A 22520-nucleotide genomic window follows, 5' to 3' on the forward strand; every position below is an offset into this window, starting at 1 on the left:
AAATTTGGGCCCATGGCTTAACTCGAGCTGAAAAAATTAATGAACGGTGCAGATATAAAAGATACATCAAAATGGACCCCACGAGTGGACCCCCACGAACGTGCGGCTGGGAAAAATCCCGAAAACGACTAGGGCCCAGCCGTTTCGGCGTAAAAACGGATGTAGCACAACGGTGTTCGTGTAAAAAGGGGTTGGCCCACCCGTTCATCAATCTGGCCCATCGTTTATCATTCTGGAACACCTGTGGTCCATTCCATGTGTATTTCCATCATCTACAACGTGCAGGGTATGTTTCCACAACGTGACCCATTTATGGATCCCCTGGTATTGCATAGACAAGGAAAAGCAGGCCGACTCTCGTGAGTGGGCCACCACATGAATGGGAAATACTCACCGACTGTAGAACGGCTAGACGGCTCTGATCGTCAAGCCCAACCTCCCCGATAACCCTCTGCCTTTCTTTTCTTTTCTCTCAGCCTCTGAATCCGATTGCAAATGCGCCTTTAAATAGACATATCGGGGTGACACGTTAGGGGTAAAAGATTGGATTTGTTGATGCCCTACCAATCTGAACCTTAGCTTGGAGAGGAGAAATTTCCTTCGGGCGAGCCAAAGCACGAGATAATTAGTAGAAATTAGGGATTATTTTCTGTTATACATTCTAGCTCAATCCAACTCAATCTGGCCCTTATTTCATTTGTGAAAATATTTTGGTTAGGGTTTATCTAACCCTAAGGTGTCTATAACGGATAAGAGTATATTTTTTAAAGGTATAGGTGTAACTGTAATCCAAAGTACTACATGTGCACTTCCCTTATGCGAAATGACTGGTGGTTTTCGGTTGTACCCCATGCGCTTCATAATGATTGGTTTATTTTGACATTTAAGCGGCCCATTTGGTACGATAGATGATCAAATCATGGACAAAATTTTAAGTAATTGGATGGTTAGAGACCTGATCATGTAAGCAAATTACTTTACAGTTAATTTTGCAAATGGAGAAGCACTGAGCGGGTTTTTAGGTGATCCAAGTATATTGTTAGGTTTGAGTGATTGTTGGTGTGTAAATGTTACTTAGATTGTTGTTCTAATATTAATAATGGTTAAAACATATTTATAGGTGACGAATAAGATGAACAAATTCAAATATTAATATGATGTACATACAAGCAGATATGATCACATGGTAGTTGGTTTACTATGTTCAAGTGGTCCAAAATTTACGTGAACGGTTAGATATCTTCATCTAGTGGTGAGTACTTGATTGGATAATCAATTTTCAATGCATAGATGAGAATACTAGGGTATGAGCCTTACACAAGCATATCTGAAATCAACATATTGGAAGCTCAATTATCCAAAACATTTAAGATGAAAGATCTAAGGTTATAAAGAAGATTTTTGGCATTCATATACACAGAGATAAGAAAAAGGACCAAGTTATGGTTGTCTTATGAGGAGTATCTTGAGAAGATCTTGATCAGGTTTAGACTGAAAAAGGCTAAACAGGTTAGCACTCCCCACGTTGCTCACTTTTAGCTTTCTTTGAAGCAATGGCTTACATGAGATGGATGAAAAGTAGTGTATGTCTTGTGTGTCCTACTCGAGCGTGATTAACAGTCTTATGTATGCCATAGTCTATTCTCGACTGGATATTTCGTATGTAATGAGTATTGTGAGCGGATATATGTCAAACATCGACAAACAATATTGGGAGACAATGAAATGGCTACTTCGATATATACGATGTATGACGGATTACATTTTGACATTTGAAAATTCTGAGAAAAAACTTGTAAGCTATGTAAATGCGGATTGTGCATGGAATGTAAATAATAAAATGTCAACTTTCGGTTACTCGTTTGTGTTAGTGGGAGGAACTATCAATTGGATATCAAAGCTTTAGTCTGTAGTTGCACTTTCCAAAACTAAAACTGAATATAAAACAGTGACAAAAGCATTCAAAAAAATTGTTTTGCTTAATGAGATTATGAATGTGTTGGAGCTTCAGCAGAAAGTCGTGCATATATATTGTGATAATGAAAGTGTAATCAATTTGGTGAAGAACTCGATATATCATTTTCGAACTAAACACATTGATGTGCATCATCATTTTATCTAGTAGATGCTAGATGAAAGTAGTGTTACTCTTAAGAAGATTCACACTACTAAGAATCCAAAGGATATACTTACGAATTAAGGTTGTTCTTATAGAGAAATCAAGTTTTGCTCGACTTCTCTGGGCTTGACAAAGAAGGAATGAAGACGAAGTGTGCATAAGAAGCGATGATCACATTACTATTGAAAATGATTAGAGATGATGATAGCAAGTTGAAGTAGTAGAGATGGAAGACTAAAGTCATGGTAGAGATGTTAATCAAGTGCCTTTAATCTAGTGCATCTTTCTTTCTCGGTTCAATCGAGGTATGTTTCACTTGCCCATTGCACGTTGTGATGTGTTCGGTTAATCAAATGTCTAGTTGGGTCAACCAAAGCACACTATGAAGTTTTTGGTCGACCAACGATCCAGTTGGGTTGATTACACAGGGGCATAAATTTTTCAGTAAGTGTCGATTTTATTTCCTAATTTTTTATGATAGTATATACGTACATTCATAGATGTTATTAGGATAATGCTAGAGACATGCATTCTAGAGGCTATCATCAATTTTATAAGGTTTGAAGAGGAAAGTTATGGTTTCTGTTATAAGTTGTTCGATTTCTTGTAACTTTTTAATTATAGTGGATTGATTGTTGTGCTGTGGTTTTTTCCCACAAAGGTTTTTCACATAAAATCTTTACATTCTCTGTATTTGCTTGTTATTTTTTATTTTTTATTGCTTGTTTAATTCTTTCTGAAATTACTTCTTGCCCATTAAGAGATTTCAATGCCCAACATTTTAGAACTCAAAATATGTGTTTAGCAACATGGATGTTCAATACAAAAATGCCACCTCATGGAGAGCAAGAGAGAATTTCGACGATGAGAGAGGATTGCAAATCCCTCGATCTTGTAATTCACCTTTCAAAATCCATGGATCTTCGGATAAGAATAAGAATGAGCCAATTTCGAGGATATGAGGATTTCTAATTCTAGATACATTTGAAATGCACTAAAATGTATAGTGACAAAGACATCTTAGATTTAAAATTTTGGATTAAAAATCCTAAGTACCCAAAATCTTGCGAAATGACCCTAAGCATCATTGTACAAATTAAGGACTTAAAAAAGCACCACTCAACTTTTGACCTGGTGATATTACAATCCCACCTCAATAGAAATGACTGTTCATATTACACTATTAATTATAGTAGACGTGCTAAATGCGGGCCATGGAATCGAATGCATGGTATAAAAACCGAATGACTCATGTGGGACCATGCTTTCCCGCAAAGAGAGACAAAAGTTGATTTTCCAAAGAGCTTGTTAACAAAAATAAAAATGAACTATTTTGCAATATTCCAATACATCTTCATAATGGAAACCCTTGGCTTACATCACTCACATATCTTACAGTACTTGACATGTTGGATCATATGTTTGCATCATACATTTGTGGGGCTAAAGAACTTCTACAAAGATGGACAAAGTAACTATTTAATTGGTCATGCCACATGGAACAAATGATGGGCCATTGAGAGGTAACATTTGTTGAGATAAGTGGTTTTTTGAAATATATATATATATATTTCAAAATTTTGGGATTTTGCTGCTAAAATGCTTTTTGGAAATTTCGAATCGAAAAGTGAGGTGTGTGCTTTTGTCCTACATCGAAAAAGAAAAGAAGAAAATTATGGTTTATATGAGGATCTTTGTGTAGTATTCATACTTGGAGCTTTAGAGATTGTGACGCTCGGGTTGCGTGTTCCATTACATAGCACTAGAACAGACACATGCATGCGCTTGGGCATGGGCAAGGGCATGGACAGAGTGTGGTTGTAGTGGCTATAGTTAACACATTTGGCACTTCACACATATCACAGAGGGGTCGCTCCCTCACGACCTTACGTGAGATGGTGCGATCGCGATGCGAGTGGTCTAGTATGAGCCTATGTGTGATGGGTCTGAAATGGGCTAACGCTTTATAGGCGATTGAGAACAGTCGAATTATTAATCTAAAATAGTCAGTCATTTTTTAAAATGGCTAGCTGCCTTGAAAGCCACAAATGTCCGAAAACAAACAAGCTACGAAGATCCAACGGTCAGATCTTCCGATCCGATGACTAGAAAAGACTGAAATTAATGATCAACGGTCAAAAACATTTTTCAAATATTCTGAAGCATTGATGGCCACCTAGCAATGGTCCATTCCCTGGTGCCTATATAAACTGGACCGTTCCAGTCCAAACTACATCATCTCAAACTCACATCTCTCCTCATCCATCAGATCCTCAGGATTGCATCTCCATTTTAAAATATTGTTAACACATTCCCATTTTGATTCTGCCAGAAGATCTGCCGTGTTGAAATTGTTCCTAGGTAGACCCTATTGCTAAACACAGGATCCAAATAGACTTATCTTATCCTAAAAGTAATTCACCTATAACCCAACTGCAATTTGATAAGGAGGCGAATCACTCTTTAAGGATAGCGTAAATTTTACTTGATTTAGCCCAGTGAAAAATAATAATTTATTTTATTTTATTTTATTTTTCAGTATTTCTAACACCTTTCTACAACAATCTTAAAGCGTGGTTATGGATACTGAAAGTGTTGCATCAGTCAAACTGATGAACCATAATCTGATCAGATTGGACTAGTTCAATGATTCAAATTTCACTAGGTGGCAAGTCAAGCTGAAATTCCTACTGACTGCTATGAAGATTTTCTACATTCTACACCTGAATCTCATGCCTCTGCCTAAAGGGACGGATGCTGACACACTAGAACAGATCGCTGCAAGATTCAAGCAACAAGAAGATGAACTGCTGTGTCGTAGCTATATTCGTAACGCTCTCTCTAATTGGTTGTAGGATCTGTACACGGGAACCACATCAGTGAAAGAAATATGGAGCGCGCTAGAATACAAGTACAATGCTGAAAAAGAAGGTACACAGAAATTCTTAACTGTCAGATATTTCGACTTCACGATGATAGACAATAAGCCACTACTGGCCCAAATCCGTGAATTACAATTAATTGTAAACAAGATAAAAACTTTAAAAATGGACATTCCTGAATCCTTTCAAGTTAGAGCTATTATCACTAAATTGCTTCCGAGCTGGAAAGGCTACAAGAAGAACTTACTGCATAAATCTAAAGAATTCACCATGAAACAAATCTAAAAGCATTTTCGTATTGAAGAAGAGTCTCGTAACAGAGACAAGAAGGATGATGGAAATAGTGCATCCTCATCCATTGTGAATGCAATAGAAAGATCATCCCATAACAATAATTATGAGAAAAAATTATTCCCTAAAACCTAACAAAGAACAAAGGAAATTCAAGAAAATCTAAAAGAAGAAAAACAACAAACCTAAGGGTCTTTGCTATGTCTGCGGCAAGACCAGACATTTCGCCCGAGTCTATAGGGACCGTAAAAATACTAAGAATGAGGCTAATGCAGTAAACAATGATATCGTAGCAATGGTCACAGAAATAAACTTATTTATAATTTGATTCTGAAACTTCTTCCATAGCTTGGTATCCCTATTTAAAGGGGTGTAAATTCGTTTATTTCATTAATCAAACAATTTATAAAATTTATTTTCTATTTTCCTTATTCTTTTCGAATTTTATATAATTTATTTTCTATTTTCCTTATTCTTTTCCTCGTGGCTTTGAGAAGTATCTATTTGAAGTACAGAGAAGTTTCGTGGATTTGGTACAGTTATCCCCTTGAGGAAGACAGTGTTGGAGCTCGCGTCCTTCCCTACGTCAGGACTTCTGCAACACAAACACATAGATGCACACACGCTCCCACCCACACACAGAGACAGAGACAGACAGACAAACAGAGAGAGAGAGAGAGAGAGAGAGAGAGAGAGAGAGAGAGAGAGAGAGACTCACAATTGTAGATTATTGTCTCAAGTCTGCCTAGGTGACTACCACTTTTGAAAGCCGAAGGATTACTTGCTAGAACATGGAGAGGCGAGTGCCCTCTCTCGTTCACTGAGTTAGTAAGATCGTGTCTTTTATTTTCGCACCTTTTCAGCATATCGAAGGCCAAACCTTACAAGAGGAAGAAAATATAAGTACCTGTAAAATACGTGTCTATATGCATTCTGAAATTTTACATGCTGCAAACAGTAGTTACTCGTAACCTCCAGTAATTTTACACGCTGCAAACACTAGTTACTCGTAACCTCCAGTGGTGGGACCCAATGTAGACAGATGACAACCGCAAATTCAACAAACATTCATCCCTGAATTTGGACTGGTGGCTATTTTCGCATAGAGTCCGTTCTTTGGATGTCCACCAAGCAGCAATTTACGCTTTATGACCTATATAAACTGGGTCCCATGCACTATTTTGACAGTTTAATGTTAGTAACCTGTAATAATCAAGTTATGGGTTCGTGTAAGCACTTACCGAAGTATTCCCCAGAAATGGCCACATGGAGAATGCTATTACCATCAGTCCTCCTCCAATAGTCCCTGACCATTTCAGGAGGACACTGAGAATACAGGTAGAGAAATGCTTCCTTTTTACCATATAGAGCGGCCACGAAGAGTGGCGTCTCCCCTTCATTATTACGGACGTTAAGTAGATTAATGGATTTGGTCTGCTCATCATGGTGAGGCGCCTCCAGTTCCTTGTTGTGGATCCCGATTCGACTGATGGCTACGGCCTGTTGATCATAGTGTGGTGTCTCCCCTTCCTTGTGGATCCCGATTCGACTGATGGCTACGGCCTGTTGATCATAGTGTGGTGTCTCCCCTTCCTCGTGGCCGTTCTTGATCAATTGCCGGTATTTGTCCACCATGCATGTGCACATGCCCACCTTCCCCATTGCTGCTGCTAAGTGGAGTGGAGTGTTTCCCATCTCATTCTGCATCGCTAGGATTTTCACGCTAGTCACCTCTTTCAAAAGCTCTTTGACGAAGTCCATCTGATCATCCGTGACCGCTATATGCAATAGAGTGTCCTCTGAGCTGGTGATCTTTTCCCGTTGGATCGACGGATTCTTTGTGCATATGTCCAATACTTGTTCCCAGTTACTCTTCATGGCGAACCGGAACACGTTCTTCTTGTCATCATCTACCTGGTTTGGCTGGTCATCTCTCGGGATCACCATGCTTTCGAGTTGGATTGAAGGCGGCAAGTTCCTGTGGCCACCTTGGGGATATTCCACACGGGAAGGAGCGAGCGGGTTTGGAATGCGAAGTTTGCTTATGGTAAGGAAGGTAATAACTGCTCCGTAGCAACAATCTGCCCAAGTGTGTCCATTACAAAAATCCATCTGGTTGGGTCCCACAAAACAAATTTATGCCATATTACAATTGGTTTGATTTTCTTTTGTAAAGGGGGGGGGGGGGAAAAAAACAAAATCATGCAAATTTTTGAAAGCACCTGTATTTCTCATTTGGTTGTACCACCTTTTTCGTTTAATACTCCGGCCTACTGTCTGATGGTTGATACTCATGCATGCGAAATTTGTCTGTTTCGCATCCACTTAACTGAAACTAAACTGTTCAAGTCCTGGGGTTCACTATAGATGGTTCATAAACCAAAAGTTACACAGAACTGATGTCTTAATTTGCGTCTTATTGGACGTTTAATGGGAAGCTGAAATGAAAAATAAAAAAATAAAAATTAAAAATTAGTACAATGGTTTGGATTGAACAAACAAATGTCCGTAACTAGAGTTTAATATCCAATATTAATGGTAATCATTTGGATCACTGAATAACGGGCCCCATTTATAGCAAACGTGAGCTGAACAACATTGTATGATAACTCACAAGAAATTTTAAGGTAGGCTGTGAGTCAGGGCTAGTGCGAGTAATGGAATAAATCGTCCAATTAATGGATGGTTCAAATCATGCCACGCTTCTTTCAAACATTCCAGCGTAGAGGAATAAAACAATTGTGCTTCATTTCAGGTAGTACTTAACTCGAGTCAGTACGTTTTTGGTGTCTTGGCAAAAATATAATTAGGGATCCAGACCATTGAACTGATGCATCATCGATGGCTGATGTACCAAAAGTCTCCTGGCTACCGGAATTCTACTCTTCCCATCTTTGGGCTATAATAATCTGAAGGCGGACAGTTGTTGAATTTCTTAACTTGATCGACTATTTCTACACCTCAAATCGGTCTTTAATTTTCTGAATGTGGACCGTTGTTGAATTTCTCAACTTGATCGTCTATTTCTACACCTCAAATCGGAAGGTTAGCATTGTGCCATGGAAGAGATCTTTCGGGCATGGCCCATTGATGCTGGCACACTAGAGAATAGTTATAAAGATTAATGAAACAAGGCCCCCACATCATTAGGGCATGGCTCATTGATGCCTGGACACTAGAAAACAGAGATATGGGTTAATGAAACAAGGGACCCACCGGTTAGAATTGAAAATCGGTACAGTTTGCAAAGGACTCATAATTTTTTTGGATTTTTCTGTATAACCGCCTACGTTTTTGGCTATTGTCAAAGAAACTCATGCTTTCAAAGCATCAAAAGTAAAACGGCTAACGTTTGCACGGTTAGACATCCATCGGCGTGCTGTCATATACCCTTCGGTTTATAAACTGTATTTTTTAAAAAGACAAAGCTATCCTTGCTCAATTACCACTGCATTCCTGTGGTGTGTTCTAACCTTAGACTTTGGATCTCCCTATTTTTTTGCTTGGAAAGCGTCATACGCAATCCGGGATGCGGATTTCATGTCAAAGGCTTTTGCATGAACTTCCTGCGCTGGGATACTAGGTAGGGCCCATCGTGATGTTCTTGTAAAACCACTCCGTACATTATTTTGCGAACTCATTTTAGTACAAGGGACCAAAAATGAAGCGGATCCAAAACTCAAGTACGCCCCATGGGAGGAAATAGTGGGGATTCAATCACCACAATAGAAACATTTGTATGGTTACATGTTTTGTATTAGGCTGTGTGTGTGTGTGTTTTCGCTTCATCCCAGTGTTGGTGACCTTATAAATGGTTTGGATGGCATGGAAACCTCAAGGTGGAGCCTCAGCAGTTGGCATTTCTTACCCCAAGTTTTCTTCTCATCTGGCCCGCTTAAGTTTTGGATCCATCTTCTTCTGTTTTTTTTTTTTTTTCCCCCTAAAATGAACTCATAGATGTGGATTTTTCGTAAACATCACGGTGGGCCCCACCTAGTAACCCAACGCAAGAAGCTTAAGAAAGGCTTTGGAAGGAAATCCGCGTCGCCCATCAGGGGCTTGGTTTTGGTGGATTCCGGATAGATTTTTGGTCCGAATAGCCTTGTAATATGACCTGGTCATTTGTCTGTCCTTTCCAAATTTAAATTTTCTAATTCTTTGGTTTTTTTTTTTTTAAAAAAAATTTTTGCGGACAAAAATGCTCCTTTACAATAGTTGTTTCTCATACTACATTAGCTTGTCACAGAAGGGAAAATGTTTTGTTTAAAGAGACATGTGCCTCACAAAAATAAAGATTTAGCCCACCATTTGACTGATCTGATCCGTCTATTTTAATCAGACAACTGTGAACTTATAAAAGGGTTTTTCTAGTTTTTTGTTTAAAGATGTCTGTGGCACACAACTACACTAAATGTTGCATTAATTATAAATTATTTTCTCCAGTATAGTCCAATATTTGTGATGATTTTTTTCCTCAAACTTGGCCCGATGATATGAAATTAAAACCCCTAACATGTGGATGAGTTGAATTTGTTTTACGACAACCTGCGGGCCTCACATAAAATGTAGATATGTTCAAAACGTTGAGCCCTTACCGCAATAGGGGCATTTAGTCGTTTCCTTCTTCATTGGTTTTTTTTTTTTTTTTTAATGGGAGGGGAAGAGTGTGTGAAAAGAAGATAGTGTTTTTCGGCTCCTTTCTTTCTTCCCTCTTCCTTGTTCCTTCCTTAATTTCCTTTATAGTTGTCTCTTTTTTTCTGTTGGGTATGAAAAACAAGAGTTTCTGAAAGGGAGGAGGGTGTGGAAGACTATTGGAGTTGGGTATGAAAGGTGAGAGGTTTTTTAAGGGAGGAGGGTATGAATGAATTTTTGTAATAGAAGAATGTTATAATGAAAGAATTTTGTAAGGGAAGAATGTTGTAATTAATGAATTTTATAATAGAACAATGTTATAATGGATGAATGTGATGAATGTGGATCATCAATATTCATTATCAATCACCAATATTTTCATTGTGCAGCGCTGATATTCAGTGTGGGTCATTGGCCATTTTCAATGTGAATCATTGATATTCATTGTGGATCGCCAATATTCACTGTGAATGGTTACTATTTTTATTGTGGATTGTAAATATTCTGTATGGCCAATTGATCCCATGAAAATGTCTATAACTTTCTTATTACATGTTTGATTTTGGTGATCTTGGGCTCATTAGAAAGACAATTTGATAAATTTTCAAATGAATTTATAATTACATCATGTGCATATCATTTGATTTTTCGAAAGTGGGCCCAAATCTTATCATTCACTATAGATCACTGATATTCACTATGGGCCATTGATTTGACGAAAATGACCATAACTCTCTTGTTATATGTCCGATTTAGGTGATCTTATGCTTATTGGAAAGATAATTTTATTAACTTTCAAATAAATTTAAGGACGCCATTTGATAACCTAAAAGTAGCCATAAAGTTCATCATTTACTATGGATCGTTGTAATTCACTGTAAAGCCACCTATCCAATGAAATTAACCATAGCTCTCTCATTACATGTCCGATTTAGGAGATCCTGTACTCTTTATAAAGATAATTTGATGAAATTTCAAATATCTTTGTAATCATTTCGTTTTGAAAAATAATATTCATAGTAAATGATGAACTAAGCCTTAATATCAGTGGTTTACAGTAAATATCAATGGCCCACTATTAATATCAGTGGTCCACTATTAATATCTATGGTCCACAATGGATATTAGCAGTCTACTATTAATATTAACAAGCCACAATGAATAATGAACTTTGGGCCCACTTTTAGGTAATCAAATGGTATTCAAATAAGATGATTTTAAGGCCTTTTAAAATTTTATCAAAGTATCTTTCTAACGAACGCAATATCACCCAAATCGGACATGTAATGAGGAAATTATGGTCATTTTTATTGGATCAGTGTCCCATAGTAAATTTCAACGATCCATGGTGCATAATGAAATTTACACATAATTTTAGGTAATTAAATAGTGTCCAAATGAGATGATTTTAGGTTCATTTGAAAGTTCATCAAATTATCTTTCCAACGAGCATAAGATTACACAAATTAGACATGTAACAGGGAAGTTATGATCGTTTTTATCAGATCAATGGCCCGTAATGAATATCAACAATCCGTAGTGAATAATGAATTTTAGTACCAATTTTGAATAATTAAATGGTGTCCTAATCAAATAATTTTAAATTCATTTGGAAGTTCATCAAATTATATTTCCAATAAATACAAAATAACCCAAATCAGACATATAACGAGAGAGTTATGGAAGTTTTCGTTGGATTGGTGGCCTGTAATGAAATTCAGGCATCCATAATAAAGGATAAATTTTGGACCCAGTTTTAGGTAATCAAATGGTATCCAAATGAGATGATTTTAAAACCATTTGAAAGTTTATTAAAGGATTTTTCTAAAGAACATCAGATCACCCAAATTGGACACGTAATGAGAGAGTTATAACAATTTTCATCAAATTGATGTCCATTAGTGAATATCAAGGATTCACAGTAAATGATGAAATTTAGGACCAGTTTGAGGCAACCAAATGGTGTTTAAATTAGTTTATTCTAAAATCATTTGAAATTTCATTAAATTATTTTTTCAACGAGTATAAGATTACTCAAATTAGACATATAACGACGGAGTTATGGATGTTTTCATCGGATCGGTGGCCCACATTGAATATCAACGATATACATTGAATAATGAACTTTGGGCCCAGTTTTGAAAAGTTGAATAATATCCAAATAACATGATTATAATATCAAGTAAATCAAATTATCTTTCCAAAGAGTATAATATCAAGTAAATCAAACATGTAATGAAGGATTTATGACCATTTTCGTCGAATCGGTGGCTAATAGTGAATATCAACGATAAATAATGAACTTTTAGGCAACATTTGGTCATTCAAAGTATGTCCAAATGATATAATTCTAAAGGCATTTGAATTTTGAGTTAATTATCTTTCCAATGAAAATAAGATTACCCAAATCGGACATGTAACCAGGGAGTTATGGCATTTTTATTTGATCAGTGGCTCATAGTGAATATCAACGATCCATAGTAAATGATGAACTTTGAGATCACTTTTGAATAAAAAATAATGTCTAAATAAGATGATTCTAAATTCATTTAAAATTTAATTAAATCATCTTTCCAACAACCACAAGATAACTCAAATTGGACACATAACAAGGTAGATTTTCATCAGATCGGTAGACCACAATGAATATCACGATCCACATTGAATGAGGAACTTTGGAGACACTTATGGATAATTAAATACTTTTCAAATAATATGATTCTAAATTCATTTGAAAATTTATAAAATTATCTTTCCAATAAGATTAAGATCACTCAAATCGAATATGTAACGAGGAAGTTATGCTTGTTTTCGTTAAATTGGTGGCCCAAAGTGAATATGAGCAATCCACGATGAATGATGAATTTTGGGTCCACTTTTGAGAATCGAATTTTTTTCTAAATAAGATGATCTCAAAACCATTTAAAATTTAAGAAAATTATTTTTCCAATGAGCATAAAATCACCTAAATCAGACATATAACGAGGGAGTTATGGCCATTTTCGTTAGATTGGTGGCTTAAAGTGAATATCAATGTTGCATAGTAAATGATAAAGTTTCGGATCCTTTTGGTCAATCAAATAATATCTAAATAAGATGATTCTAAATATATCTGAAACTTAATTAAATTATCTTTCCAACAAGCATAAGATCAATAAAATTAGACATATAACAAGGGAGTTATGACCATTTTCATTAGATTAGTAGCCCATAGTGAATATCAGCGAAATATAGTGAATGATAAACTTTTGAGATACTTTTGAAAAATCAAATAATGTTTAAATAAGATGATTTCAAATTCATTTGAAATTTTATAAAATTATTTTTCCAACGAGCATAAGATTAGCCAAATCGGACATGTAACAAGGGAGTTGTGGCTATTTTCGTTGAATTGGTGGCCCACAATGAATATTTGTGATCCATAATAAATGATAAACTTTGGGCTTACTTTTAAGAAATTAAATGGTGTCCAAATGAGATGATTCCAAAGCCATTTGAATTTTCATCAAATTATCTTTCCGATGAGAACATGATCACCTAAATCGAACATGTAAAGAGGGAGTTACAAACTTTTTCTTTTGATTAGTGGCACATAGGGAATATCAGCGATCCATAATGAATTGTTGACTTCAGGCCTATATTTAGGTAATCAAATGGTTTTCAAATGAAATAATTTTAAAGTCATTTGAAATTTTATCAAATTGTCTTTTTAATGAGTATAATATCACTTAAATCGGACATATAATGAGGAAGTTATGCTATTTTCGTGGGATCAATGACCCATTATGAATATCTGAGATCCATAGTGAAAATATCGACAATTTACAACAAATATCAGTGATCCACATTCGATACTAGTAATTCATGGTAAATATCGATGATCTACATTGAATATCAATGATCCATAGTGAAAACATGGACAATCCACATCGAATATCGATAATCCACCATACAATATTTATCTAGTATAACATACTTCCATCTTAACATTCTTCTATTACAAAAATTCATCAATTAAGCATTTATTCATTACAACACTCATCCATTCCAATATTAATCACATTTATCCATTACAACACTCATCCATTCCAATATTGATCACATTTATCCATTACAATTTTCTTCAATTACAATATTCTTTCGTTACAAAATTCATCTATTATAACATTCTTCCATACCCTCCTCCATTAAAAACTTTTTGTTGGCTACAAAAGTTTTGAATCAAGCTGATCTTTGTATTTTCCTTTCATTACGATCTCTTTGATATTATCAACAAGTTGAATTGAAAAAAAAAAAAAAAAAACATTAATAAAACCTTATGATGGGCCCTTTGGAATTTTTAACGTGACGCAATCAGTCACCACTGTTTCCTGTGGTGTGGTCCACCTGAGATTTGGATCTACATAAATTTTGGGACCCCGCCCTAAAATGTGCTGAAGAAATGTATGGATGGCGTGGATGTACAAAAAATCACCAAGATGGGCCTCATGATAAAGGTAACACCCACTAAATTGTTACCTGGTAACACTTAATCCACTCATATCATCCACCATGTGAGTGGATCCCTAATTGTGGGTCATTTTGATGTATGTGCCTTATATCCACACAATCCATCCATTCTGATAGTTCATTTTACGCATGATTCCAAAAATGAAGCTGGTCCAAATATTATGTGGACCACACTACAAGATACAGTAGTTATTGAGGCCACTGGAATGCTTTTTTTTCCATCCAACATGTTGATAAGGTCACTAAGGCCTGGAGGAACAGACACACATTTGTTATTGTTACCATGGTTTTGTGTGCTATGGCACTGAGAATTGGATATGCTTCATTCTTGGGATCATGTGGGAAATGGAGTTGTCAAAACCAACGAGGAAGAGCGTGGATACAAGTCATGTACGGAAGCAGATTGGCTGGTGTAGATACGTGTGGTGCGAAGACCAGCATAGACGCTCCCGATCCCTGAGTTGTACGAACGGCTCGAAGGAGATCAAAGTTACATGAGCCCCACAATGATGTATTTATTATATCTACAATGTTCATCCATTTTTCGAGATCATTTTAGAACATTAGACAAAAAATAATCATATCCAATGTTAAAATGGACCACACCAAAAATAGCAGCAAGGATAATGATTTTCACAGTTAAAATATTTGTAGGGCCCACCAAAACATTTATTTTCCATCCAATTTGCTAATAAGGTCAAAAATATATGGATGAACAGGAAAAACAAATTTCATATTGATCCGAAACTTCTGTGACCACCAAAAAGGTTTCAATGGTAAACGTTCAATCTCCCACTGCTTTTTTTAGTGTGGTCCAATTGATCTTTATATGTCTTATTTTTCGGCCCAAGCCTTAAGACGAGCTAGACAAATAGATGAACAGTTTGGATATGACACATACCTCATGATGGGACCCACAGCCAATACACCAGCTATATAGCTGGTGTGTGGTACACCAGCCAATCTGCTTCCGTCATAAACAGCAAGGTGGGCCCCACTGTCAGGGATCCCGCCCACCTTGATGGATTCCCGGGTCCATTAATTACAAGCCGCTTCACATGTTTTATACCCACCGATGCAAACTTCCTAGGCCCCACTGATGTTTATCAGGGTCATCCAGTTGATAGGGTCACACATGGACGAAGGAAGACACAAAATCAACTTGATCGGAACTTACATGGCTCCAACATGTTTTTAATGGTAGACGTTCCATCGCCAGCTTCTCCTGTGGTGGAGTCCACTTAGGCTTAAGATCCATCTCATTTTTAGACTCACCGCCTAAAAATGAGGTCACAAAATAGATAGACAGCGTCGATCACACACGTACATAAAAAGTAGGTACCTTGAAGTCCTCCACACGCCTGCCACTTGCACGGTATAAGGGCATAATTCCGTCCTTGACTGTTGTCTACCCTATTTATAAAACTCCTCTTTTCCTTCCTATTGTGTAAAACTTGAGTGATTTATTTTAAATATTTTGAAAGCATACGTTTATCTAATAATTACCAAAATAGCAAGCGGTTATATGCAAATTTCCTTTTCTTTTTCGAAGGATATTTTGTAGCCAATAGCTAGATAGAAATGCTCCAATGCTCCGAATTGCGTTCCTAGTTTGCATTCTTTCACTTGGACAGTAAAAATATACAATCTTAACTGTTTATTCGTTTCAGATCTGGGTGAGAGGGGACTACGATGCAAAAATTGCGCTGATATGAAGATCAAACCCATCAATGATTCGGGCTTGTCTTCACAAGTCATTCCTTTTTTGAAGCCATTGATGGGATGGTTACGATTGCCTAACAAAAGTGAGTCCTTGAAATCATAAGTAAATCCATGATGGGTCTTAAGAAATAGACGGTAGAAATTGTTGACTGGACTTATTTTTGTGTAAACTACTCGAGTGTTGATGTTAAAGTTCATCAATCAAATGGTTAACATTTTTCGGACTGGTGTGATGTTTCCATGGTAGCCCATGTAATGTACATTAGACAAAATGAACTGTCTAGTTCAATCTATTAGACTTTTCAAGTGTTCCAACGCAAGTAGAAGCACTATAACTTGTAATGCTCTCAACATTGGAATACTTTTCTTTGGTAACCATTTTTTAGCTTACTTTACCTGGGAAGTGGATTGCGTAACTCATTACCCAGAGCATACTACTATGTGGTACCCACCATGATGTATTTATTTTATATACTCCATCTATACATTTTATAATTTAATTTTATTTTCGGATACTAAAAATAAATCATATACAAAGCTCAAATGGGCCACACCATAGGAAACAGTGTGAATTGAACATCTACCATTGAAAAATTCTTTAAGGCGACAAAAGTTTTTGATTAAGCTGATATTTGTGTTTTCCCTTCATCCATGTCCTTAATATTATGAATAGGTTGGATGACAAATGAACATCACTGTAGGGCCCAAGAAGGTTTCAACGATGGAAATCACTATTCCCACTATTTCCCGTGGCATGGCCCATTTGAGCTTTGAATATGTTTCAATTTTTAGCTCAACCACTAAAATGAAATAGAAAAGTGGATGGACGGTGTGGATAAACAACATGAATTCACGGTGGGCCTAGCATAGTTTACTCAGTATGATAAAAGTGTACAGAGTAACTCTATACGCAACCCGATTTCCTTTACCTTGAAGCAAATCATGAACGGCAAAGATAAAGATAAACATCAAATAAAGATAAAGATAAAGATAAAGTAAAAGGAAAGATAAAATTTTTTAAAACTTGCTAAAAGTAAATGTCATGTAATCAGGTAATGCAACTGACATTTAATGCTTCGTGCATTTTAATGCAATTATGCTTATTATTTGGTGTGGTCCACTAGAACGTTGGATCTGCCTCATTTTTATACTGATGCCTTAAAATAATCTGAGAAAAGGGATTAACGGCTTGGATGTACAGATACATCACGGTGAGCCCGCCCACAGAACTGCCCGTTCGGAGTTAGGGACGGGCGGGGGTAGTACGCAATCCGCGTTCATATTCGTCCGAATAAAGAGAAAATGACCACTGTAGACAAAACCTTTTACCCAGCGGTTTTTATGAAGGAATACAAACTTAAGTGACCAACTTAGACTAGCACGTGCGGACAGCGACTTTGAAGACGAAACTACCCCTCCTTTTCACTGCGAAGACGAGCGCTGACGCTCCTCCAACTGAGAGTTCTACGAACGGCTTAATAGAGATCAAAGTTACATGGCCCACAGCTATGTATTTATTATATCCACAACGTTCATCCATATTTCGAGATCATTTCGAAGCATTATCAACAAAAATAAAATCATATCCAAAGATCAACTGGGCCACACCACACAGAGCAGCGGAAAATTGATTTTCATCGTTGAAACTTTTGTAGGGCTCACCATAACATTTATTTTCCATCCAATCTATTCAAAAGGTCACAAAGACCTGGATGAAGACGTAAAACAAATTTCATAATGATCCAAAACCTGTGTGGCCCCTAAAAGGGTTTCAACGGTAGACATTCAAGCAGAATGGTAATGGCGTCTGGACAGGGATACGGATATAGCTACGGTTATAATCCGTAGCTATAACAGTAGCTCGGCGATCAATCGTAGATCCCATGATTCCACCGCAAGTCGCTGTCCCTATCGGCGATTCATCGCGGAATCTGCGATTCCACCCCCGATCTATGGCTACGGATTATAGCCGTAGCTAAAACTGTATCTCTATGCACTTTCTTTTTTCTTTTCTTCTTTTTCTTTTTTTTTTTCATGGAGAATTTTATTCCACCTACATTTTTTTCTAACACATATTTATATAAATATGTAAATATAAGCATATAAAAAAAAATTTCTCTTTTTTTTTTTCATTTCTTTCTTTATTCATATAAAAAATATATTTTCTAAACCAAAATTAGTTACTTTACGTACCATATATAATTTTAGGGTTGAAAGTTGGGCGGGCTTAACCTGACCAACCTGTGACCGACCCGACATTGGGTTGGGCTTGGTTAGGATGTATCGGATTTGGTCTTGGGGTTGGGCCATACAAACAGCAAGTCGATAAAACTTGAGTTGGGCTTGGGTTGAGGTCTCGAGAATTGCCAGGAAATGCATGGAAATGACCGTGAAATGAAGGAAGATGACCGTGAAATGCATGGAAATGACCATGAAATGTATGGAAGTGACCATGAAATGACCGTGAAATGCATGGAAATGACCGTGAAATGAAATGGAATCGTCGGGATTGACCGTGAAATGCATGGAAATGACCGTGAAGTGAAAGGAAATGACCGTGAAATGCATGGAAATGACCGTGAAATGAAACGGAATCGCCGGGATTGACCGTGAAATGCATGGAAATGACCGTGAAATGAAACGGAATCGCCGAGATTGCCCGTGAAATGCATGGAAATGACCGTGAAGTGAAGGGAATTGATCGTGAAATGCATGAAAATGACCATGAAATGAAATGGAATCACTGGGATTGACCGTGAAATGCATGGAAATGACCGTGAAGTGAAAGGAAATGACCGTGAAATGCATGGAAATGACCATGAAATGAAACGGAATCGCCGGGATTGCCCGTGAAATGCATGGAAATGACCGTGAAGTGAAGGGAATTGACCGTGAAATGCACGGAAATGACTGTAATCAAAACGGAATCGCCGGGATTGACCGTGAAATGCATGGAAATGACCGTGAAGTGAAGCGAATTGATCGTGAGCGAGGGAAGCTAGAAATTGAGCGAGGCAACGTACAAATTAAACGAGACAACCTAGGAAATGAGCGAGGAAACCCGGTCGACCCCGCAAATGGCATTCACACCCCAAACATTTGAGATCGTTTTTTGTTCCTCTAATAATTGAAACAAGGAGAAACAAGTTTTTAAAATAAGGCAAAAATCAACTTTGGTGTATGTGAAATCTTTTCGTATTTCAATTTTTGACTCAAGGTGAAGGGCTATTGATAAACATAAACTGGAAATTGAGCGGGCCAAACCAGAAAATGAGCGAGATAAACTAGAATTTGAGCGGGCCGAACTGGAAATTTGAGTGGGCCAAATTGGAAATTGAGCGGGATAAACTGGAAATTGAGCAAGCCAAACTGGAAATTGAGCGGGACAAACTAGAAATTGAGCGGGCCAAACTGAAAAATGAGCGAGACAAACTGGAAATTGAGCGGGACAAACAGGAAATTGAGCGGGCAAACATGGAAATGAGCTGGAACTAGAATTTCAGCGGGCCAAATTAGAAATTAAGCTGGCAAACATGGAAATGAGCAGGAAAAACTAGAATTTCAGCGGGCCAAACTGAAAATTGAGCGGGCAAACATGGAAATGAGCGGGACAAACTGAAAATTGAGTGGGACAAATTGAAAATTGAGTGGACCAAACTGGAAATTGAGTGGGAGAAACTGAAAAATGAGTGGGCCATCCACCTCTAGAGCCATAAACAGACCTGAACAAGGAGAGAAGGGCTAGCTTTGCCAACTTCAACTGCTCTTGGGAGTAGTTAATAAACTCTAAAAGATTGAAAATCCATTGTCCTTACACAAATGTGCAAGTCCTGAAACAGGGCAAATATTATATTGGTCATAGCATTTTTTTAGGTACGTTAGAACTGTGCTTTGACATAATGAATATCCTGGGAAATAAGCCACTTTCAAAATACCCACCAATATAGCTTCTCCAATTTTACCAATTATAAAGGTAAGTCTTTAGAATTTTAAGAAACAAAACTATGTGAGATTACTTCAGGATCATTTGAATTGGGGGCATCTAGATGCATTGGATATTTCAATTACCAGGCATTGGATGGCGTAACTGCTGGCAATTGAACATAAAACAAAGAAAAGCTGAAAAGCTGCAAACATAACATAAAACAATGGCTCTACGATATAAACCCATAAAACTTGTAGTAGAAGACATAGAACATTGTGGGGATGTTCTATGCACAATGAAGCCAAAATGTGAACTATTTAGACCACCTAAGGTGGATCCCACATTTATAGGGCTAGGGTATATCCAAGATTCTTCATCAGTTATAGGGGATGCGCCTAATATAAGTTTCCAACAACCCAGGGTATATCTACCAGATTACTCAATTTTTATGAAAATGTTCCTCAAACAAACATCCTAACTTATCCTCTTGAGGCTGCATGCCTCTAGAATGCCAAGAATATCACCTGATTGCTAAGAAACCAGTTCTGAATGGTCTCTCAATTTGGTGCTGGATGTCTTGGAGGGACCAAACATCCAACCTTTTCTGATTCAAATCCTTTTGGATGAAAAATCAGAATAATATTGGGATACTCCATTATGAACGAACCCTATTGGTTCATCGATAAATCTGTGACCACTTCTTTGTTAATTATGTAGTGAATTGGTTGTAGCATCACCCGTGGAGGATTATGTTATATACATTGACGATCTCCTATGTCCTAATAAGACTCCTCAGCTCATTTGCCAGTGTTGTTTCCGCCCTTTTCTTAGGATTATATATCATATGTTGTAGGAAGAATTTCAATCCTTCTATGAATAAATTCCATCCTTGTTGGGAGTATTTGAAATTTTATTAGGGTGAGAAGTTGGAGTTCTCCATCTTTGAATTGGTTGTGTGAATAATAGTAGAATACCTTGTTTGCTTTTAGTGCTTGTATGTAACGGTTATGGGTTATCTACAAATGTGATGTGAAGAGTTGATCCGAATTACTTGTCTTCCTTTTTTAGCAACTAGCCAAGGAAAACGTACCTAAATAAGACTTTAATTTCACTACTAAACTATGGAGGTGTCCCAAAAGAATACTTTATGGATCTTCTGAGGAATACTTTGAATGATGCTCAATTTTCAGTTTGTCCCACTCAATTTCCCAATTTCTAGTTTGGCCCACTCAATTTCCAGTTTGGCCCGCTCAATTTCTAGTTTGTCCTGCTCAATTTCCAGTTTGGCCTGCTGAAATTCTAGTTTGGCCCGCTCAATTTCCAGTTTGTCCCACTTAATTTCCAGTTTGTCCTGCTCAATTTCCAGTTTGTCCTACTCAATTTCCAGTTTGTCACGCCCAATTGCCACTTTGGCCCGCTTAATTTCTACTTTCCGAAATTCCTCCATGCTACAAGTTCTCCAGATGCAAATAACTGAAAAATCATGAAAACATGTCCCTCATAATGTTGTTCAGTTTTCTCTGCCACCCCACCGAATCCGTTTTCCATGCAACCCGAGACCTCAACCCAAGCCCAACCCAAGTTTTATCAGGTTGGTGTTTGTATGGCCCAACCGCAAGACCAACTCCCATAACATCCTGTCCAAGCCCAACCTAACGTCGGGTCGATCACATTTTGGTCGAGTTGAACCCGCCCAACCTTCAACCATAAAATCATATATGATACGTCAAGTAACTAATTTGGGTTTGAGAAATTTAGGACTGTGGACCCCACCTTTTATCCAGCTGTGTTTTATGAAAGAAGACAAACTTTGTTTTGCAACTTAGACCTCCACGTGCGGATTACGAATTTCAGGATGAAAATACCCCTTCTTTCATGGAAATGGATTGGGTACTCCCCCTGCCACCAGCCAATGGTGGATGGTCGGTGGTCTGTGGGCCCCACCATGATGTATTCTTTTCATCCATGCCGTTCATATATTTTTCCACATCATTTTATGATATGAGACCAAAAATAAGGTATATCCAAATCTCAAGTGTACCACATTATAGGAAAAAGTGTTGAATGAGTGTCGACCATTAAAAACTTTTTGGGGGCCCACTGTGATGTCTGTGAGAAATCCTCCCCATCTAAGTTCATTCATAGGGTCACAAAGACCTGGGTGAAGAAGAAAAATAAATTTCATAATGATCCAAAACTTCGATAACCCTTAAAAGGGTTTCAATGGTAGACGTTCAATTCCCCAATGCCTTTTACAGTTCGGTCTACTTGATAGTTAGATCTATCTTACTTTTTGTCCCAAGCCTTAATATGAGGTCGCCAAATATATGGACGGTTTGGATATAACACAGACCTCATGATGTGACCCACAAAAGGCGGTAGGGATTACAATAGAAAAAAAAAATTTGGGAACTTGTAGCTACGGTTTTCTATAGCTACG

At 37.3% G+C, this 22520-nt stretch overlaps 1 protein-coding gene across 1 annotated transcript in view; it reads right to left on the reverse strand.

Annotated features, from left to right (window-relative positions):
- The window catches only part of LOC131233477 (uncharacterized), a 217412-nt gene extending 210004 nt beyond the window's left edge, over nt 1-7408 (reverse strand). Inside the window, exons 1-2 of the mRNA XM_058230191.1 lie at nt 6534-7408; nt 6011-6172 (exon numbers count right to left, since the gene is read on the reverse strand). Of these exons, the coding sequence (XP_058086174.1) occupies nt 6011-6172; nt 6534-7404 (1033 nt within the window). The 5' untranslated portion in view covers nt 7405-7408. The remainder of the gene's footprint in view (nt 1-6010; nt 6173-6533) is intronic.
- Nucleotides 7409-22520: the final 15112 nt, after the last annotated feature.

Source organism: Magnolia sinica, chromosome 18 (assembly GCF_029962835.1).
Source record: "Magnolia sinica isolate HGM2019 chromosome 18, MsV1, whole genome shotgun sequence".
NCBI lineage: Eukaryota > Viridiplantae > Streptophyta > Magnoliopsida > Magnoliales > Magnoliaceae > Magnolia > Magnolia sinica.